The sequence below is a fragment of the Etheostoma cragini genome, chromosome 5 (genome assembly GCF_013103735.1).
Source record: "Etheostoma cragini isolate CJK2018 chromosome 5, CSU_Ecrag_1.0, whole genome shotgun sequence".
Classification (NCBI taxonomy): domain Eukaryota; kingdom Metazoa; phylum Chordata; class Actinopteri; order Perciformes; family Percidae; genus Etheostoma; species Etheostoma cragini.
The window spans coordinates 12,598,837-12,616,242 of record NC_048411.1 but is presented as its reverse complement, the minus strand read 5'-3'; the positions used below and the strand labels follow the sequence as shown (position 1 = coordinate 12,616,242).

General features: G+C 38.7%; 2 protein-coding genes across 2 annotated transcripts in view; both read left to right on the top strand.

Annotated features, from left to right (window-relative positions):
• The window catches only part of tctn2 (tectonic family member 2), a gene marked incomplete at its 5' end in the record, with an annotated part of 5,325 nt that extends 975 nt beyond the window's left edge, over nucleotides 1-4,350 (top strand). The window contains 17 exon segments of the mRNA XM_034872247.1: nucleotides 1-90; nucleotides 313-383; nucleotides 570-771; nucleotides 856-956; nucleotides 1,293-1,492; nucleotides 1,598-1,718; nucleotides 1,829-1,982; nucleotides 2,090-2,167; nucleotides 2,254-2,376; nucleotides 2,484-2,558; nucleotides 2,653-2,751; nucleotides 2,877-2,994; nucleotides 3,071-3,174; nucleotides 3,353-3,500; nucleotides 3,651-3,794; nucleotides 3,906-3,994; nucleotides 4,172-4,350. Coding sequence (XP_034728138.1) covers nucleotides 1-90; nucleotides 313-383; nucleotides 570-771; nucleotides 856-956; nucleotides 1,293-1,492; nucleotides 1,598-1,718; nucleotides 1,829-1,982; nucleotides 2,090-2,167; nucleotides 2,254-2,376; nucleotides 2,484-2,558; nucleotides 2,653-2,751; nucleotides 2,877-2,994; nucleotides 3,071-3,174; nucleotides 3,353-3,500; nucleotides 3,651-3,794; nucleotides 3,906-3,994; nucleotides 4,172-4,281 — 2,027 coding nt within the window.
• A 1,362-nt stretch (nucleotides 4,351-5,712) lies between these two features.
• Nucleotides 5,713-16,433, top strand: atp6v0a2b (ATPase H+ transporting V0 subunit a2b). The gene is made up of 20 exons (XM_034872201.1): nucleotides 5,713-5,829; nucleotides 6,185-6,263; nucleotides 6,657-6,754; nucleotides 6,977-7,114; nucleotides 7,274-7,371; nucleotides 7,857-7,983; nucleotides 9,144-9,226; nucleotides 9,318-9,411; nucleotides 10,151-10,363; nucleotides 11,221-11,371; nucleotides 11,766-11,905; nucleotides 12,003-12,160; nucleotides 12,363-12,453; nucleotides 13,117-13,235; nucleotides 13,322-13,529; nucleotides 13,641-13,760; nucleotides 13,906-14,025; nucleotides 14,130-14,247; nucleotides 15,106-15,277; nucleotides 15,382-16,433. Exons 1-20 carry the CDS (start codon nucleotides 5,713-5,715, stop codon nucleotides 15,482-15,484), a joined length of 2,547 nt encoding a protein of 848 aa, XP_034728092.1. The 3' UTR covers nucleotides 15,485-16,433.
• Nucleotides 16,434-17,406: the final 973 nt, after the last annotated feature.

Genomic DNA, 17,406 nt, shown 5'->3' with positions numbered 1-17,406 from the left:
CAACTGGACCAGTGGTCACTGCGCTTTTGCTCGGAAACACATCCGACATCTCTTTGAATCTGAGGACAGTCTCTCCATCTAATACAACAGGTTAAAGTTATAAAGATGTCTGCCTTTAACTGCAACCTTCTCCTTGCATGGGGCTTGTGTTTTAGGAAATTGCCATGTTGTTTTTTCATTGAAACGAGTAGAGTTTGGAAATATGAAATTGTCAGAATATACCATTCTCTAGTGTGGTTACATTATGATTGTGTAGTCTGCTGTCATTTTAGACAGATTTGGTGGTTGGTGATGGTTTGTTTTCTTTTACAGGAAGCATTGGATCTCCATCATGTGAAGCTGAGGTAACCCAGTGGGTGCTCACAAGGGAGCATGTGGGAAAGGTAAGAAACCAATCTTACAGTGATCATTTCCATTATATTTTACAGATAATATAAAGAAACATATTTGAGTAAGGGACCGTCAGGGCTTAATCTAATAAAAAACTCAATTAATTTTATAGAGCTGATACTATTGTGTTAACATCCTTATTTCTTAATGCCTCATGTTTGTTTCATTTGGTGCCCCAGACTGCAGTTCGGATTCAGCTGAGCCTGAATAAAAGTCTGCGTCTGTGTGGTAAGAATGAGGATGACACAAACTGCTGTCTAAAGGCACTGTGTGTCCTGGAGACCCTTCAGGTGTCGGCCTGTGTGGGCAGTAAACCTCAGGCATCCCTGCTGATCCAGGCCAAGATACACGCTGTGTTGGTTCCTGCTAATGTTGGATCAAGTAATTCAAACGATTCTTATTTCATCATAATGGGCTTTCAAAGGGAGTGTCAGATTTTTATTATAAATCTCCTATCTGTTTCAGATAATAAAACAATCATTCCAAACCAAGTCTACCAACCACTGGGCTCTTGTCCCTGTGACCTCACCTTTAGAGCCTGTGATGTGCGCTGCTGCTGTGACAAGGTATTTACATTTCTCACTCTATTACATTCTTTTAACAAGAGAACATTGCATGTTAGACAAATGTGTTTCTTCTGTATAATTTTAATTTAATTTAATTTTATTATATTTATTTTAAAGATAAAGATTATTATTTATTGACAGGAGAGCTTAAGAGTTTAAAGGGGAGAGAGCGGGGGGAATGACGTGCAGCAAAGGGCCGCAGGTCGGAGTCAAAACTGTGCCTGCTGCGTCGAGGACTAAACCTCTATACATGGGCGCCTGCTAATCAACTGAGCTATCCAGTCGCCCTTCTTCTGTATTATTTAACAATTCAATATTTGTCTTTCTCTCTAACAGGACTGTTCCATTGAAGAACTGAAGCTGTTTGTGTCCCACTGTCTCCCGGGGCCCTTTGGTGGACAGGTCTCTCCTGCTCCAGATTATCAGTGCTCTGTGCAGTCCTTTGAAAACTCCCCAGATTGGTTTCCAATTTTATGTGTCACTTCTCCACCTGAAAACAACCCTTACCTTGGGCTCTTTTACCAGGGAAACACAATGTGAGAAAGGGTTAAATATATGTTTTTTTTCATGATCATGTGTTTCTTTTTTATGTTTTTGTGTCATGTTTTCATCATTGATCTTTTGCCATTTAACATGTCTAGCGCATCCAAAGCTGGCCCATCCTTCCAAAGGCCAGTTTTGTCAGCTCCAGTGCCAGCTAGTGTTTATATACAAGGAAGTCCCATTTTCTTAATGAATGACCAGTACTTCACTGTTCCCCAGGTTAGTTGTGTGTATTTGTTTTATATACAGTTTTACCTACAGACTTGTACAGCATTATATGTGTTGCCCGAGCTGTAACATCTAATGCTTTGTATTATTCTGTTCCCCAGAAGGTGCTCGGGCGGTGTGTAAACAATGCTCCTGTAGCATTTTTGATAAATTTCAAAGTCAACTGTGTATCTCTGCTACGCTCCTGTCCAACTGGTTCTCCCTTACAGACACTACCAACAAATTTGAGGACTAAAGTAAAGAATGGGCAAGGGGGTATGTTTTACCTGCTAAACATGCTGTAGCAGTGCTTTTACATGTTCTAGAGCTCTTTGAATCTAAGTGTCTTTAAATATTTTATCTATTGATTTGATGTGTTCTAGGTGATGTTATAGTGGATGTAATCGATGACGTGGCCATTGACACAAGCCAGTTTATTTCAAGCACAGATGCCTCTTCAGGTACGGCGATTACAACACATCTTTACTAAAACAACTTAAATTGACAATTAACCTTAATGTTGAAATCTGTTAATGTTTATTTAAAGATGAGGAGCTAGTCTGTGAGAACGTGACCTTAGCGCTGGATTACAAATTCTACTGGAAAGGAAATGGCATCACAAGTATCACACTGACTCACACTGTTGGGACTATCACGTTTAATAACAGTGGTAGGTGCCAATAACACAGGTCCATTGTTTTGCTGATCACCAGTCATAGTTGATTGATATGTTCGATAAAGTTTGGGCCCATTTCTTCTCTTCTGTCTTCCGAACAGTTGCCATAACTACAAGGTATTCTGCCGTGTTTCTAAATGGAGAATTCATTGGTGAGCCCAACTCAGGGAACCCAGGTGAGAGCAAGATAAGATACTTTGTTCTGAGAACAGCTGTGGAAATAAACTGTACCTATTACATAGGGTAACACACACACACTTTACATGACAGGTTATCAGGTGGGAAGGCCTGTTATTGCTGGAAATGTGGACACTTTGGACAATAACACAGGCTCAGTACAGAGGACGTCAATCAATCTTTGGAAACCAGGTACAACCCACAAAGACTTGTTGTTGATTACTGGCTTATTGTATGTAGCATAATATTAAGTCATGTATATTTCAATCAAAACAAGTTCTCTAAAAGACTACACCAATTTCTGATCTGGCTAACAGTGAGGGATGGCCTCTGTGCCACTGCTGAGACTAGACCAATTCTGTTTGGGGAGAATTCCACATCAGGATGTCTGCTACCTGTCAGCCAACATAATCTGACTCAGTGTAGTCTCCTGAGGTCAGTTGCTCAACATAAGTTCATGTGTGATCTATGTTTTTGTGCTGGGTAAAACACCATGTTTGTTTTCTTTTAGGGAGACTGTTACTTATCTACAGGCTGCTTTGATTACAGCCACATATGTGGCAAAGAGTGGAAACCCAGATCCTCTAGCTATGACAGACTGGGTGAACATATCCTGTAAGTAGATGGTCCAGTGTAACAGTTCATGCATGTTTTCTTTTTGTACAGGTCACGTATAATTGTGTAATGAGATCAAACATTTGTTAGTAATAATTTGTTTTTTCTATACTTTTTTGTTACTAACACTTTTTCTTTTCATTACAATTACATGTTACACACAAAATATAAATTCCAGTTGTGACAAATAACTCAAGCACAACTATGGAAGATACCATAAGTTCATGTCACAGGGTTCCATCCCACCAGCATATCCATGTTTGGAGTGTAATCACTGGCGTGGTAGAAGGCATACCTCAAAGGGATATACAGGCTTTGCAAGTCAGGTGTGTATCAGGTGTATACTCGTTGCAATACACAGTGTAATTTGCATTCTTAATTCAGGAGGAGCTGTTGATCATAGGTCAGCATATGTCTAAACTCCCATTTGTATTGTAAGTCATGAAAATCAAGAATCTCACTTTGACCACTTGTAGCTACATCCTGTCTCCCTGGGCATTGGATTGTGGAGGAGGTGATGTCTCTCAATGTGTGGACCCAATGGAGACTCAGTTGTTTCCCATCACCTCCTCTGTCACCTTTATTGACATTCCTGTCAACACAGGACCACCAAAAACCAGGCAAGACTGACCTTTATAAAGGGAGTTGATAACTTGAACCAAATACCCAGATAAAGTGTATGAGCTGCCTGACTGGTTCTAGTGTGTGATGATTTGCATTTTTTACCTCAGGTTTCAGATCAACTTTACAGAGTATGACTGTAACAGGAATGATGTGTGTTGGCCTGAGCTTGCCTACCCCATCACCAAGTATTACACAGGTGGGAATTTATCTAGTCCGAGGTAATCTGTCCCGTGTTTTGTTATACTGTATCCTGTAGTTGTTTCAGTAAATTGGAACTACAGCTGTGAGTCATTTCTGGGAGAATCGCTGCTCAAGTATGATAATGGATCCTGATAGTATCATTACTGACTTATTTTACCTTTATTCCCCCCAGGTGAGCCATATTCTCAGTCGCTGGCTAAGGGACTTATCTTAGTTTTCTTCTTTATCACCGCCTCGATTCTTGGGACTCCATGGAGACAAATCCGACAGGCGTGGAACTAGTGCCATTCTCAAAAACTCTGAGAAAATGCAAAGTAACAAAAATGAGGAGGAAGACACAGACGGATGGGCCAATGGGAAAGCGAGAGGCCAAACAAGATTAATTACAATTTCTCTGAAATGTAATTACACATTTTTAAAATGGACATTGTTTATAATGATATTGTTTTTACATGTTTGTTTTATGTTTGTGGGAATGTATTGGTGCAACATTTTGTAATTAAAATATTTTTTTCTATCACTTTTTTACGCTCAATCCCTCAACATACTTTTAATCACATTCTTAATAGGTTCGAAAAGTGCCGCGTAACCTTTTAATCCAGCCATGTCAATAAGGGTGTATTCTTGCAGAGAGGAAGTGGAGCGCTGTGGGGCTACGTTTTCAGGCCAAAAAAGTGAAACAAGGACTAGTTGTACAAAATTTTAAAAGGCTTTAAGATAAAGTGTTTAACACATTTATACAAGTATATGCTTGTTCTGTCCTGGGTTTAAATCTGGTAATAATCCAAAGGAAAAATCACAAAAGCACTTAGTGGTCATGAAAATTCGTTCAGATTTAGCAATTTCATGATGAATCCATCTTACTTATTAAAAAATATAGGTATCAAGGATACTGGTCCTATGTTTACTTGATATTGAATCCACCTTAATTATTAAAAAGTAGGCTATAGGTATCGGGGATACTGGCCCAATATTTTCAATTTAATATTGGATCAAAACCAATTAACGCACACCTATTATTTACAAACACCATCATAAATTTGTGAATCATTCACAATTTTAATATGTTCCTGAAAATTGTACAAAATGGTTGACACACCTTTCCCCTATTTGTTTGAGGATAAACAATGCTGCAGAGTTTTGTTATTTAATGTTTACATTTGGTAAACAGACAGTTAAGTCATGATTTGCAGTAAATGTGCAGTGCGCAAACTCCTGAGGGTGGTGGTGATTGGTCAAAGGTACGATCACTGCTGTGGAAGTTGATGGTATTCAACAGTGTGGAGTGACGTGGAGTACTATGGACATGGCAAGCGAACGTCTGTTAAAAACTTCACAAACTATGAGAAGAGTTGTGGCTACATCTTTGGATATGTAACGTCAGCGGTCTTTTATACCGGTTGCCTCACAATTTCAGATTCGACTTTGACCAAACAAGTTTTATATCCAAGAATTAACAACACAGCGCGCGGGCTAGCCCATTAACGTTAGCTCATGTGAACAGGAACAACCTCTGTTGTAGCGATAGCTATCAAAACTTTGCGTCATGCAAATAAAATAACGTTAGTGCATTATCGCCGTAGCCAAAACATGATGAACTTGACTAATCGCAGTGCTCTACTGCTTTAGTTCACAGAAAACTACGTAGTTAGCTTGCTAATACTAGCACGTCGGCTTTACGTTAGCAGGTAAATATCCGAGCGAACTGTCAAAATGGGCTCTCTGCTCAGAGGTGAGGAGATGTGTCTGGCCCAACTGTTTCTGCAGTCTGGGTCAGCATACGACTGCATCAACGAACTTGGAGAACTGGGCCTTGTGGAGTTCAGAGATGTAAGTGCCCCACAAAGCGATGTTTAACTCCAGAAATACAGTAATGTCCTTTTTTGAAAGTTACCGATAAGTTTGCCGACATCAAAAGTGCTCGACAAAGAACGCGCACATTATTTTACCTGTGTGTCTGTCGGAGATTCTATAACATGTCGCTAGCTTTCGCTTGATGGAAGAAGTTGCCATTTATTTTGTAACTTACAAAATGATGTCGTATGTATCCCTTAGTTCATAGCTGTTGTCGAACAGGTACTTACTGTATGGGATGTGGTAGTTTGTCCTGTATGTTTCGCACTTGTATGTTTCATAACTTTTTATCATTCATGTCTTGATGGAATATGTCTCTCTCCTGTTTCAGCTCAATCCCAGTGTCAACGCATTCCAACGAAAACATGTCAATGAGATCAAAAAATGTGAAGAGATGGAGAGGATCCTTGGTAAGGATATGTTTATCTTTAATACATACAGTATGCCAGTAACGCTCTCTGTCTATTCATTGAGTTGTAGTTGTAGTCAAGCTTTGAGCAGGACAGACAGGATTTAGGACAAGCTAGGATGGGACTGTAGAAGCAAAGCAGGAATACAAGAAGCCACAGAAAGCCTTCTCATTGAATTGAGAGCCAGTGACCTTACAGTCATGAGAAATGTCAGCTGGTTGTAGATTTAGTTGAATGAAATGCAGTTTTCAAATTGTTATTAGATTAAGAGAAGAGAGTAACACACGGTCAGGCTTTTCTTCAAATCCAGTGTTCTTTCATGGTGTTTGGAAGCTTTGAAACATTTGAAAACTCTTTCTGTGACCTTGAGAGATTGCTGTTTATTTTTAACAGGATACCTTCTGAGAGAGGTCAAGAAAGCAGACATTTCCCAGCCAGAAGGAGACGTTAACCCAGTGGCCCCTCTACCCAAGCACGTCATGGCTATAATGGTTAGTTACTTGTTTATATGTCATCATTTTTTAATTTAATATGATTCGGGTGGTTTTCCTGGAGAGCATATACATCAGTCTTGAGTTAATGCCACTGTAACTAAATGAATTTAGTAAAGTACTTTCTCTACTGCATGTTGAACACTGAATCTTATATTGTTCTGCTCTAGTATGTGTTACCATCATAATTATTATTGTGTGTGTGTGTGTGTGTGTTTACAGGAACAGCTGCAGAGGCTAGAGGTTGAGTTAGGTGAAGTCACCAGGAATAAAGAGAAGCTGCAGAGGAACCTACTGGAGCTGACCGAGTACACACACATGCTGCGCACCACCCGCAACTTTGTTCAGAGAACAACGGAGGTTAGTGTGTTAATCTGTCATGTAGCTGGATTCTTTACACACAAATTTTTCATCTTGTTTACACAACAAAGATTTTTTTTTTTTAATAGAATCTGGTCTTTGATTTGAGTTTGATTTTGATTCTCTTCTTTACTTTTCTTGCATCTTCTTTACTTTTAGCGAGAGCCCCTACAAGTACAGTATGAGGAGTTTCCTTTCCTAGAAAAAGACACAATGATGGACTACAGCAGCATGCAGAGGCTAGGAGCCAAACTGGGGTGAGGGATGAGACTTTGCCGACCTTATCAGCATTAGGTTTATGTTATTGTTTCAACTTGGAATTTAATTCATTTATTTAATTGGATTTATTTTAGAGTTGAAAGTAGGCACTTGGTTTGTCACGGTTTACCAGTTTTCACAAAAGTCATGACATTTTAAGAAGGAAATTGTGATAACATGTGGTTTTCAATTCACAATAATATGAGGGAAAAGTAAATGGGTTGCACAGCTGCTCTTGATACTCTTTTGGAAGACAGTTAATTGCGAGGCAAGTTGCATTTTTATTCTCATTTTTTGTGCCTTTTCTGTCTCCCGTTAGTCTTTTGACATGCATGCGCACTTTACAAACAGTACACACACACAAACAGGAAGTCCGGCAGGAAGTCCACAAGTTGCACTCACTTGTTGTAAAAGTGTGTGTGCTCTAGTAAGCACGTTTGTTAGGGTGTTGTTGTTTGTGAATGTTCTCCTTATTCTCTTGTAGTTTCGTTTCTGGGCTTATTCAGAGGACGAAGATCGAGGCCTTTGAGCGGATGCTTTGGAGAGTTTGCAAAGGCTACACCATCCTCAGCCACGCTGAGGTCGAGGAGTATTTGGAAAATCCTGACACTGTAGGTTTCTCAAAGTTAACTTTGTCCACTATTTATTAATTTTGCTACAGTATTTATTCTGTGCATGAGAGTGAAACATAAAAATGTCTGCAGGGAAGAAACAAACAAACATTTTCATAGTATGTACTGGTACAAACTAGATTATTTAACACACTTTGGACCCCATGTGAGAAATACTTGATGGATCTGAACTACTCTCTCCACGCACACAATATGTACTTTAAGTGGGACTAATATTTTCTATTTCCACCATTTTTGTAGGCAAAATTGATGTGCTATGGAAATGATTTATAAGCTGTTAAACATAAATCCTTACCATGTTTTGTACTACGTTAATAGCCGTGACATTGCAAAGAAACCATATTTTACTTCTGGACAATATAATGAGAATAATAGTAAAATATGAAATATTAACAACACTGTTTGTATTTTCAACATTTTACAAATTCTTCCATAACAGCAGTTTAGCATAATAGACGTATGTTCTTGATGGTGCATGGTCCTAAATATTGCCAAACTATAACATTGTCACTTCCTATTGTTTGTGTAGTGTTGCCGCTGTATAGGTTGTGAAGAAATAGTTGAGATGACAGGGCATTTAAAAACTGCAAATGACAAAAAGGAAGAAAAATCCTGAAACGTTAAATACTGTGACATTGATAAAGACACTGGTGAATCTGGGACGTCTGTTCTCATCCTTTTTGCTGTTGTCATAAACAACGAGTGCCGTGATCTTGTCTGTTCACATAGAGGGACAGCACTAATCCACTTATCCATTTCCTCTGCTTAACCAGAAGGCAGGCATGCAGGGCCGCCACTGATCACTAGTGGAATGTCAGGACATACTCTCACCGACGGAAAATCAGGAAAATTTACACGCAGTGTTAACAACGCCAGTCATGCTTTTCAAAAATCCAGTAAAGAAAGCAGTACTTTTCAGCTGCTGTTTGTTTGTTTTTGTTTAGGTAAAGAACAGCTTCATTTTACATACACAAATAAATACATATTGCAGTTAATTTTAATGATATTAACAGAAAATGTAATGGTCACTTAAAAAGAAAAACATGCAACCAAAATGCTACTGCCTTTTTTTATTATTGATGGAACATCCGGGACTTATCATTGATATGTAGAAACCTCCTCTTATGCTCTATCTGCAGGGGGAGCCTACCAAAAGTGTGGTGTTCCTGATCTCTTACTGGGGAGACCAAATTGGTCAGAAAGTGAAGAAGATCTGTGACTGGTAACTATTCCACAATACTTTGTCTCCTGGTTTTTGTTGTAGTAGTAGTAGTAGTAATGAGTTGTTAGTAACATACATCCTTCCTCCACAGCTACCACTGTCACTTGTATCCCTATCCCAGTAGCAACGAGGAGAGGAATGACGTCGTGGAAGGACTAAGAACTCGCATTCAGGACCTGCACACAGTATGTCTATTATGTAATTATGTGGCTGCTTAATTAGTAACAGGAAAAAGTCCCTGTGTCTGCTTGTCATTCACTAAAGGTTTACTTGTAAATGTGTTTGTTGTCATCTCTCTGTTAAAATATAAGCTCTCCTGTTTTCCTATTTTTCTTCCTGGGGGTTGGTTTATAGATCAAGGAATACATTTTCCCAAACAAGCTTGTCAGACAGATCTTGTTTTCCACGAATCGCAGTACACCCCGTAAAGATGTTTCATTTGAACCAGTCTGTCATGCTCAAATAAGTAAATGAAATGGCTGATTTGTTTTCCAAAAGATTAAACCAATCTTCTCTTCTTGGGAGTGAGACCTGGCAGTTGTACTGCAGGGTCAGTTGAGGGAATCATTTGGTAGCTTTAACTCACTGTGACTGAAGAATAGAACTGCACTCACTCTCTGTAGCACATGATCAACATGAGACCTCAGCTGAAAGTGTCTCTCTTTCATGCATGATTTTTGTTTGTTGATTGTTTCTCCTGTCTGCCCTCGCCTTTCTTATTTTAACACACAAAATCCTCAACAATGGTTGTTTAAAATGTGAATGTTTATTTATCTCTGTAACTGTTCAATCACAGAATTGTAAAAAAACAACAACAAAAAACAGTCAAGGTTTGGAAACTTTCCCCTTGTTTAAATAAGTCTCGAATATCTATTAAAATGATCCACCGCACTAAGAGTCCTACTTATCTCTCGTTGTGTGCAGGTCCTCCATAGGACAGATGACTACCTGAAACAGGTCTTGATAAAGGCCTCAGAATCCGTCTACACCTGGGTCATCCAGGTCAAGAAGATGAAGGCCATCTACTTTATTCTGAACCTGTGTAGCTTTGATGTTACTAACAAGTGTCTGATCGCTGAGGTGTGGTGTCCTGTCGACGATATTCCCACGCTGCGGAGGGCCCTAGAAGAAGGATCGGTGAGGAAACTCTAAACAGAGCTGCTGGAGCTCGACTTTGGCTTCACTGCAGGCTTTATTTTTTTGTTTATTTAACCGGGGACGTTGCTTCACGAACTGGAGTATTGTTTACATAAAAGCAAGTACTGAATGAGGAGTTATTGTTTTTTTGTTTTTTTTCTGTTCAGTTTAAGAAAAAGCCATTTTGCATGACTTGGCGAGGGTACCAAGGGCCACTATTCTTTCAGATCGCAGGCTGACGATGACAGCGTGTGTAAATGGGAGAAAGACATTCAAAGATGCACCAACAGGAATAGCTATTCCCTCAGAGGTTTATTTATCATGTTAAAAACTTTTGAACTACAAAGGCACATTCTATCTTCTTGTTACATTTTTTTTTGGGGTACATGCTGCCTATTTTGCAGTAATAATAAGATGTGGTGATATTGAGTTTATGGCAACATGCTGACATTTGATTTGACATTCATTCACCATTTAATATTTAACCATTTAACTTAATTCCAGGGCAATATTTATTTATTATTAATAGTTAACCATTTAATTTCACTACAGTCCAATATTTAATACTCATGCTCAATCACTTAATATCATTACTATGTAATATTTAATACTCAGGATTTTTCATACACCAAACTATATTTTTGCATAATGTGCATACAAACCCATCTTTCTATTTTATATATGTATATAGATGCTCTCAGGACTGTGCTCGACATTTCCTGCACTACTTACATGTTATATTTTTATATCTTATATTTTGTGTTGACACTGTAAAGGGGTTGCTTAAATCTCATTGCACACATACTGCACTTCTGTATAATGACAATAAAGGCATTCTATTCTATTCTATATTTCAGAGAAAAAGCGGAGCGACAGTCCCTTCTTTTGTCAATCGTATCCCCACCAACGACACTCCCCCCACCCTGATAAGGACCAACAAGTTTACCTCTGGCTTCCAGAACATTGTGGATGCCTATGGAGTTGGCAATTACAGAGAGGTTAACCCTGGTGAGTGGCATCCTTTTGTCGTTCTGTGATTTAATTATTTAAAGATGTGACCGCAACACGAGTGAGTTGCGCAATTACCTTTCGAAGAAAAATTAATTATGAAGATCTTTTTATTCTAACAATGCATGTATAATGTAATCAACATGTAATCCTGAACTGAACATGTCACCCATATATGCATTTATTTCTATGCCACCATTATAACTGCTGCTCTTATGTCTTTCTAAAGTCACTTTATATTTCATTTAACCTTTCTGGTTTTACTTCAGATTTTTATTTTCTCATTTTGTGCCTTGTCTATCTATTGCTAAATTGTAATATCCTGTTGTCTCTATGTCTTTAATAATCGAAGTGCTACAGTATACACATTTGTATTTCTCTTTGTAATTTGTAGCTCCTTTTACAATCATTACTTTCCCGTTCCTGTTTGCTGTGATGTTTGGGGATCTGGGTCATGGAGCTATCATGGCTCTGTTTGCTCTCTGGATGGTGCTGTATGAGAACAACCGCAAACTTAAAAACACCAGGAATGAGGTGAGCGAGTACTCCAAAGCAATTGGTTACCTACTACTCATATGTGTGCCATACAGTGGGTGTGAAGAATAAGAAGTGATTTGATTTGTCTGTGCAGATCTGGAACACATTCTTTGAGGGACGTTATATCATCCTGATGATGGGCCTGTTCTCCATCTACACTGGCCTGATATATAACGACTGTTTCTCAAAGTCCCTTAACATCTTTGGTTCAGGATGGAGTGTGAAGGCCATGTTCGATGCCGAAGTGTGGAAGTGAGTACTTCAAGACAAGAATGATTTGATTGTAACAGTAAAAGCAGCTTAGCAGTCCCAGAAGTTCATACGTATTTTATTTACTGTCAACCTATTTGAGAACCTGTTTGAAGATTTTTTTTAAAAGATACCGGTGAGATGATGATTGTCTAGTAATGACCTGCATTTAACACATACTGGTGCTTTTATTTGTGCCTTACAGGGATCCTGATATCCGTGGGAATCGTTTTCTCACGCTGGATCCAAATGTATTGGGAGTTTTCAAAGGACCATACCCTCTGGGAATTGACCCGGTGAGGATTTTCTTATTGCTTCTCATCTTTGTGGTGGTTTTATAGAGCTTACATCATACTCCCAATCACAGTAAACATGTCACCAGGACGTGTACACTTTACACTTTGCAGTTACACATGCACGCAAGCATATTTTTGTGTGGGTGCAGCCGGACCATTTCTCTCCTCATTCTGATTCCCCAAACTCAGGATATTGGTTAATACCAATTAACGATTAGATGCAGTGTATTTTTAAATCTTTATCAATCGCTGTGTGGAACAAAAGGTCAACTTCTATGCGTGCAATTAAAAGTTCTTATCTATGAGATTCAAGACTTTCATACCATAATGTTCAAATATTCTTCTATTAGTATATTAACATCACTGACTAGGAAACAGCCTTTACTGTGGAGCAGTCATATCTTTTGCTGATACAGTAAATTGGATCAGTGCGATAGTATTAAAAACAGTAGGTTATTTGCTTGATCAGCGGTAATGTAACTGGCACAGAAACGCTCATTGTGTGGAAGTTATTGAATCAGTTCGGTCGCAATAACATTATTAGATCCCTGCAGGAACAATCATGCCATGATTACACGGCTGAAGCAATGAAGAAAACACGGCTAGCTTTGTATAATACTGCCCATTGTATAATCTAGTATATGTCATCTTTGTGTTGCGCAGATTTGGAACTTGGCAACCAACCGCCTTACATTTCTGAACTCCTATAAGATGAAGATGTCAGTGATATTGGGCGTCATACACATGAGCTTTGGAGTCATCCTGAGCACTTATAATCACTTGTAAGTAGTTTATTTTACATTTAATGGCATTAATATTACATGTTATAGTTTTAGTAGCCTGCCTTATTTTCTTTCAACAAAAACAGGCACTTTAGGAAGAAGCACAGCCTATACCTGGTATTTCTCCCTGAGCTCCTGTTCCTGCTGTGTCTGTTTGGCTACCTGGTGTTCATGATATTCTACAAGTGGCTGGTCTTCACTGCTGAGGACTCCAGACAAGCACCAAGCGTCCTCCTCCACTTCATAAACATGTTCATGCAGGGTGATGAAGTTCAGCCCCTCTTCCCGGGACAGGTGAGAACTCTTTAACTTATGTTGCTTTTCTTACTAAATGGATGTCTAAAGTTGTTTAAAATACACCGAGACTGATCCTAACAATGTCATGCATTATTGTTCTTCTTCCAGAAAGGCCTGCAGGTATTTTTGGTGGTAATTGCTGTTCTTTCTGTGCCTGTCCTACTCCTGGGGAAACCTGTCTACCTTTATTGGTTACACAATGGAAGCCACCGCCTAGGAATGTACAGGGTGAGAGTTTGAACTTCATGTCGGACTGTGTGGTTGGCATGCTGTCTGAAATATGTTTCTAAATTATTATGTTTTTATGTTTTGAAATATTTCTTCTCTGACTGTAACATATACAAATGTAAGTAGTTTCTCGGTTTGTTCTAAGGGTTATGAGCGTGTGCGGCGTAACAGTGAAGAGGAGCTCTACCTGATGAGGGCTCATGATATGGAGGAGGGCAGCGGTCACAGTGATCTCTCCACTAGCGGGGAGCGCCAAACAGAGGAGGTCAGCAAAACAACTGGATAGTTACCCCTTAATCTTAAACTTCCTCATTGTTATTTGTCTGTGACAGCGATTCTGACTTTTGTGTTGTTGTTTTTTTGTGATAGTTTGACTTTGCAGATGAGTTCCTTCATCAGGCCATCCACACTATAGAGTATTGCCTGGGTTGCGTCTCCAACACAGCCTCCTACCTAAGGCTCTGGGCTCTGAGCCTAGCACATGCCCGTGAGTGTGATGGTTTGAAAACTGTACAATGCCACCACCACCCTCCTAAAATACGTTTCCTCAAATGTCATCATCTACCTGTTGTTTCCTTTTTTTATACATTCCAACAACACTCAGGCATAGTTAAAAAATAATAATAGGTTTGTGGCCCCTTTTTTCAATTACTGCATCTGCTCACGTTACATTATGTAGACAGTAGTTCTCTAAATTTTCAATCTGTAAGAATTGATGTAAACATTTAGTTGGTTAATGAAATTATTTTTCAGTTTTTTTTTACTTTTTGCTACATCACAAAGAGACAAATCCTCAATTAAAGCACATTTTCACCCAAGGGAAAAAGATTTTGAAATGAGCTCATGCACAGTATTTTATGGTTTATTAAACTGGTATTATTTCATTTCGCATCACATATTATAATTAAAGGGAAGGCATAACCAAACAGTTAATATCGCTCTTATATGGTATGTCATCGTGTGTGTGCGTTGGAACCTTACTGTTAGGATGACTTCCGAATATAATTGAGCCATGATGGAAGTTTTGCAGAAATCTTTGTCGTATCCTGTTACCGGCGTGACTTATAAAAAAATGAAAAATAATACTCTGGGTTGTCCTGAAGTTGATCAAAACTTCAGAACAAATTTAAGCCCAAAGTCTTTATACAATGACTTCAAACCCGTTCAAACCATTTTGCAGCCTTGGTAATAACATTATCGACATTGGGGACATTAATAAGAGTCAAGATCAAAGCCAACAAATGTAGACCAATGACAGGCCTGAAATTAGTCCAACCATGCTTAGTCTCTGTTTGTTGTAATTATTCCCTAAATAGATGGTGCGCATGCTTTTCTCTGCTTTCAGAGCTATCGGAGGTGCTCTGGACCATGGTGATGCGAATAGGACTACAAATGGACACCAGTCTCGGGGTTTTTTTCCTGGTGCCTGCGTTTGCCGTGTTTGCCGTTCTCACTGTGTCCATCCTCCTGGTCATGGAGGGACTGTCCGCATTCCTTCACGCCCTGCGGCTGCACTGGTACGACTGATAACAAGGAGAAAGTACTTGTGTCATTCATAGAACCATTGTGCTTGAGAATATCTGTGTTTTATATTCATAGAAGCTGCTTGTTTCTTCCTCAGGGTGGAGTTTCAGAATAAATTCTACACTGGGACTGGAGTCAAGTTTTGCCCCTTTTCCTTCTCTCAGCTGCCCTCCAGCTTTGAGCATGATGCCTTACTGTGAAGGGACTATCTGGTAATACGGTTAGGTGGTAAATTGAGCCAAAAAAGCCACCAGGTTCCCACACGTACAAAGACATATTCCAGAGAAGTCCACAGGGGATTTCGATTTTTCTTTTTATCTTTAAAAAAATGTCACGTAATTAAATTCTTTGTTTAGCTTCACACACTTTGGGCTGAAACATACTGCCCTCACGACAGTTTCAACAACACAGACAGTACCGAGTTTACTGTTGAAGATTTTTTTCTTATTGCAAATTTATGTACTGGGGTGTTCTGTACCAGGATCAGTTTGCCTTACTGCACTTGTATGAAAAACCACATGCGCCAAAATTTGAATAAATAATTCAAAGAGAGATACAATTTTAGTATGAGATAACTTAACACTACCGTACATAGCTAAAATAAATGGCCCCATGGTTAAATGACACAGCCAACACTTATTAGGATAAATGTTTTGCTGGTTTTGGTCTTTTCGTGGGATTTGCTCATTAAATAACATTACATTATTACATTATCCTTATTTATTTATGTCCGTTTCCCCCCATTTCTTCTCATTTAGTTATTTTTGTCATTAATTTTGTCACAGTTGTCACATTCGTACAGTTTTTTTTTCTTCTTTTTTTTTACTTTTATCACTTTCTTTCTGTTTTGGCAGATCTGGTTTCCATACACTGGGTAGTGAGCCACCTTTCAGTTACATAGATCTTGATCAACTTTTTGTTGCACTGACTGCCTTATGAAAATTCAACCAAATGACAGCGTACTGTATCATTCTTCAGTACCTTCTGTTCTCTTTGGTACCATAATTACTGCAAAGGATCCTTTTGACTTGTCAGTATTGAAGTGCCCGAGCAGGTGTGTGATGACTAATGTATATACTTTTACAGAATTATTTTTTAATTTGTTATATTTTAAAAATGTGTAAGAATTAAAGATGACTGTTAATGGGATATGATTTTTACTTTATGCATTGTGTTGCCTATGCGTCTCACACTTACTATACAATTTAACATTCCACACATCTGTTGTGTCCGCTCTGCTAGTCAAGAGCCCTTACTTTGAAAGATCCTATGTCCATATTGAACACCGTGGCCAGGCAGGATTCCACTCTATTAGGAGAACATTGAATGATGTTCTAATATCAGGCATTAGCAGTATTTGCTAATTAGGAAGTTTTTTTTATTGAATGGAATTAGTATTGGGATTTTTGCAAAGGGAAGGAGACTTGACTTGACTAGAGATGTTGTCATTATTGCAATATTGAGATTATTAACTGGCACCACAATTTGCGAAGGGTTAGATCATAGAAATAAAATGTTATTTCTATTGGTTACGTTAGAAACTCAGACATGGGTAAGGTACTGCCACATTTTTGAAATTCACGACCTGTGTGTCAAGTTTTAATAACGGAACAATAAGGTGTTAATTCTTGATGATACTAGTGGCAGTTGCTGTTTTGTTGAGCCAAGTGATGTTTGATTAACAATGATTTGCCTGTAGTTAACATTGAATTGTTATATAGGTTGGTTAAAGGGTTATGTTAATTTTTTCTAATGCACACGTAGAATGTTAAATACATTCTATGAATGCTACCCTGCCATTGCCATTCATTTTTATATTAAGAATACTCTTTTTTTTTTTGTCAAACACTCCATGTTCTAATTATTTTAAGAAAGTCATTCTCATGCCGATAATAAATTATTAGAGTTTTTTTTCCGTCACATGTGTGTCCACCTCATAGACAACAGTTTATGGTCCACTTTCACTGAATGCATGCGCGCTCCCGTGGTCAGGGGCGCACTTTCTATCAGCAGCTGCCTTCCAGGTCCGAGACGTTTGATGGTTGCCATGGTAATGTTAAACAGCTAAACTACAGGCAGCATAGCTAGTAACTTGTTTGTTAAAGCTAGCTAAGTTGTTGGA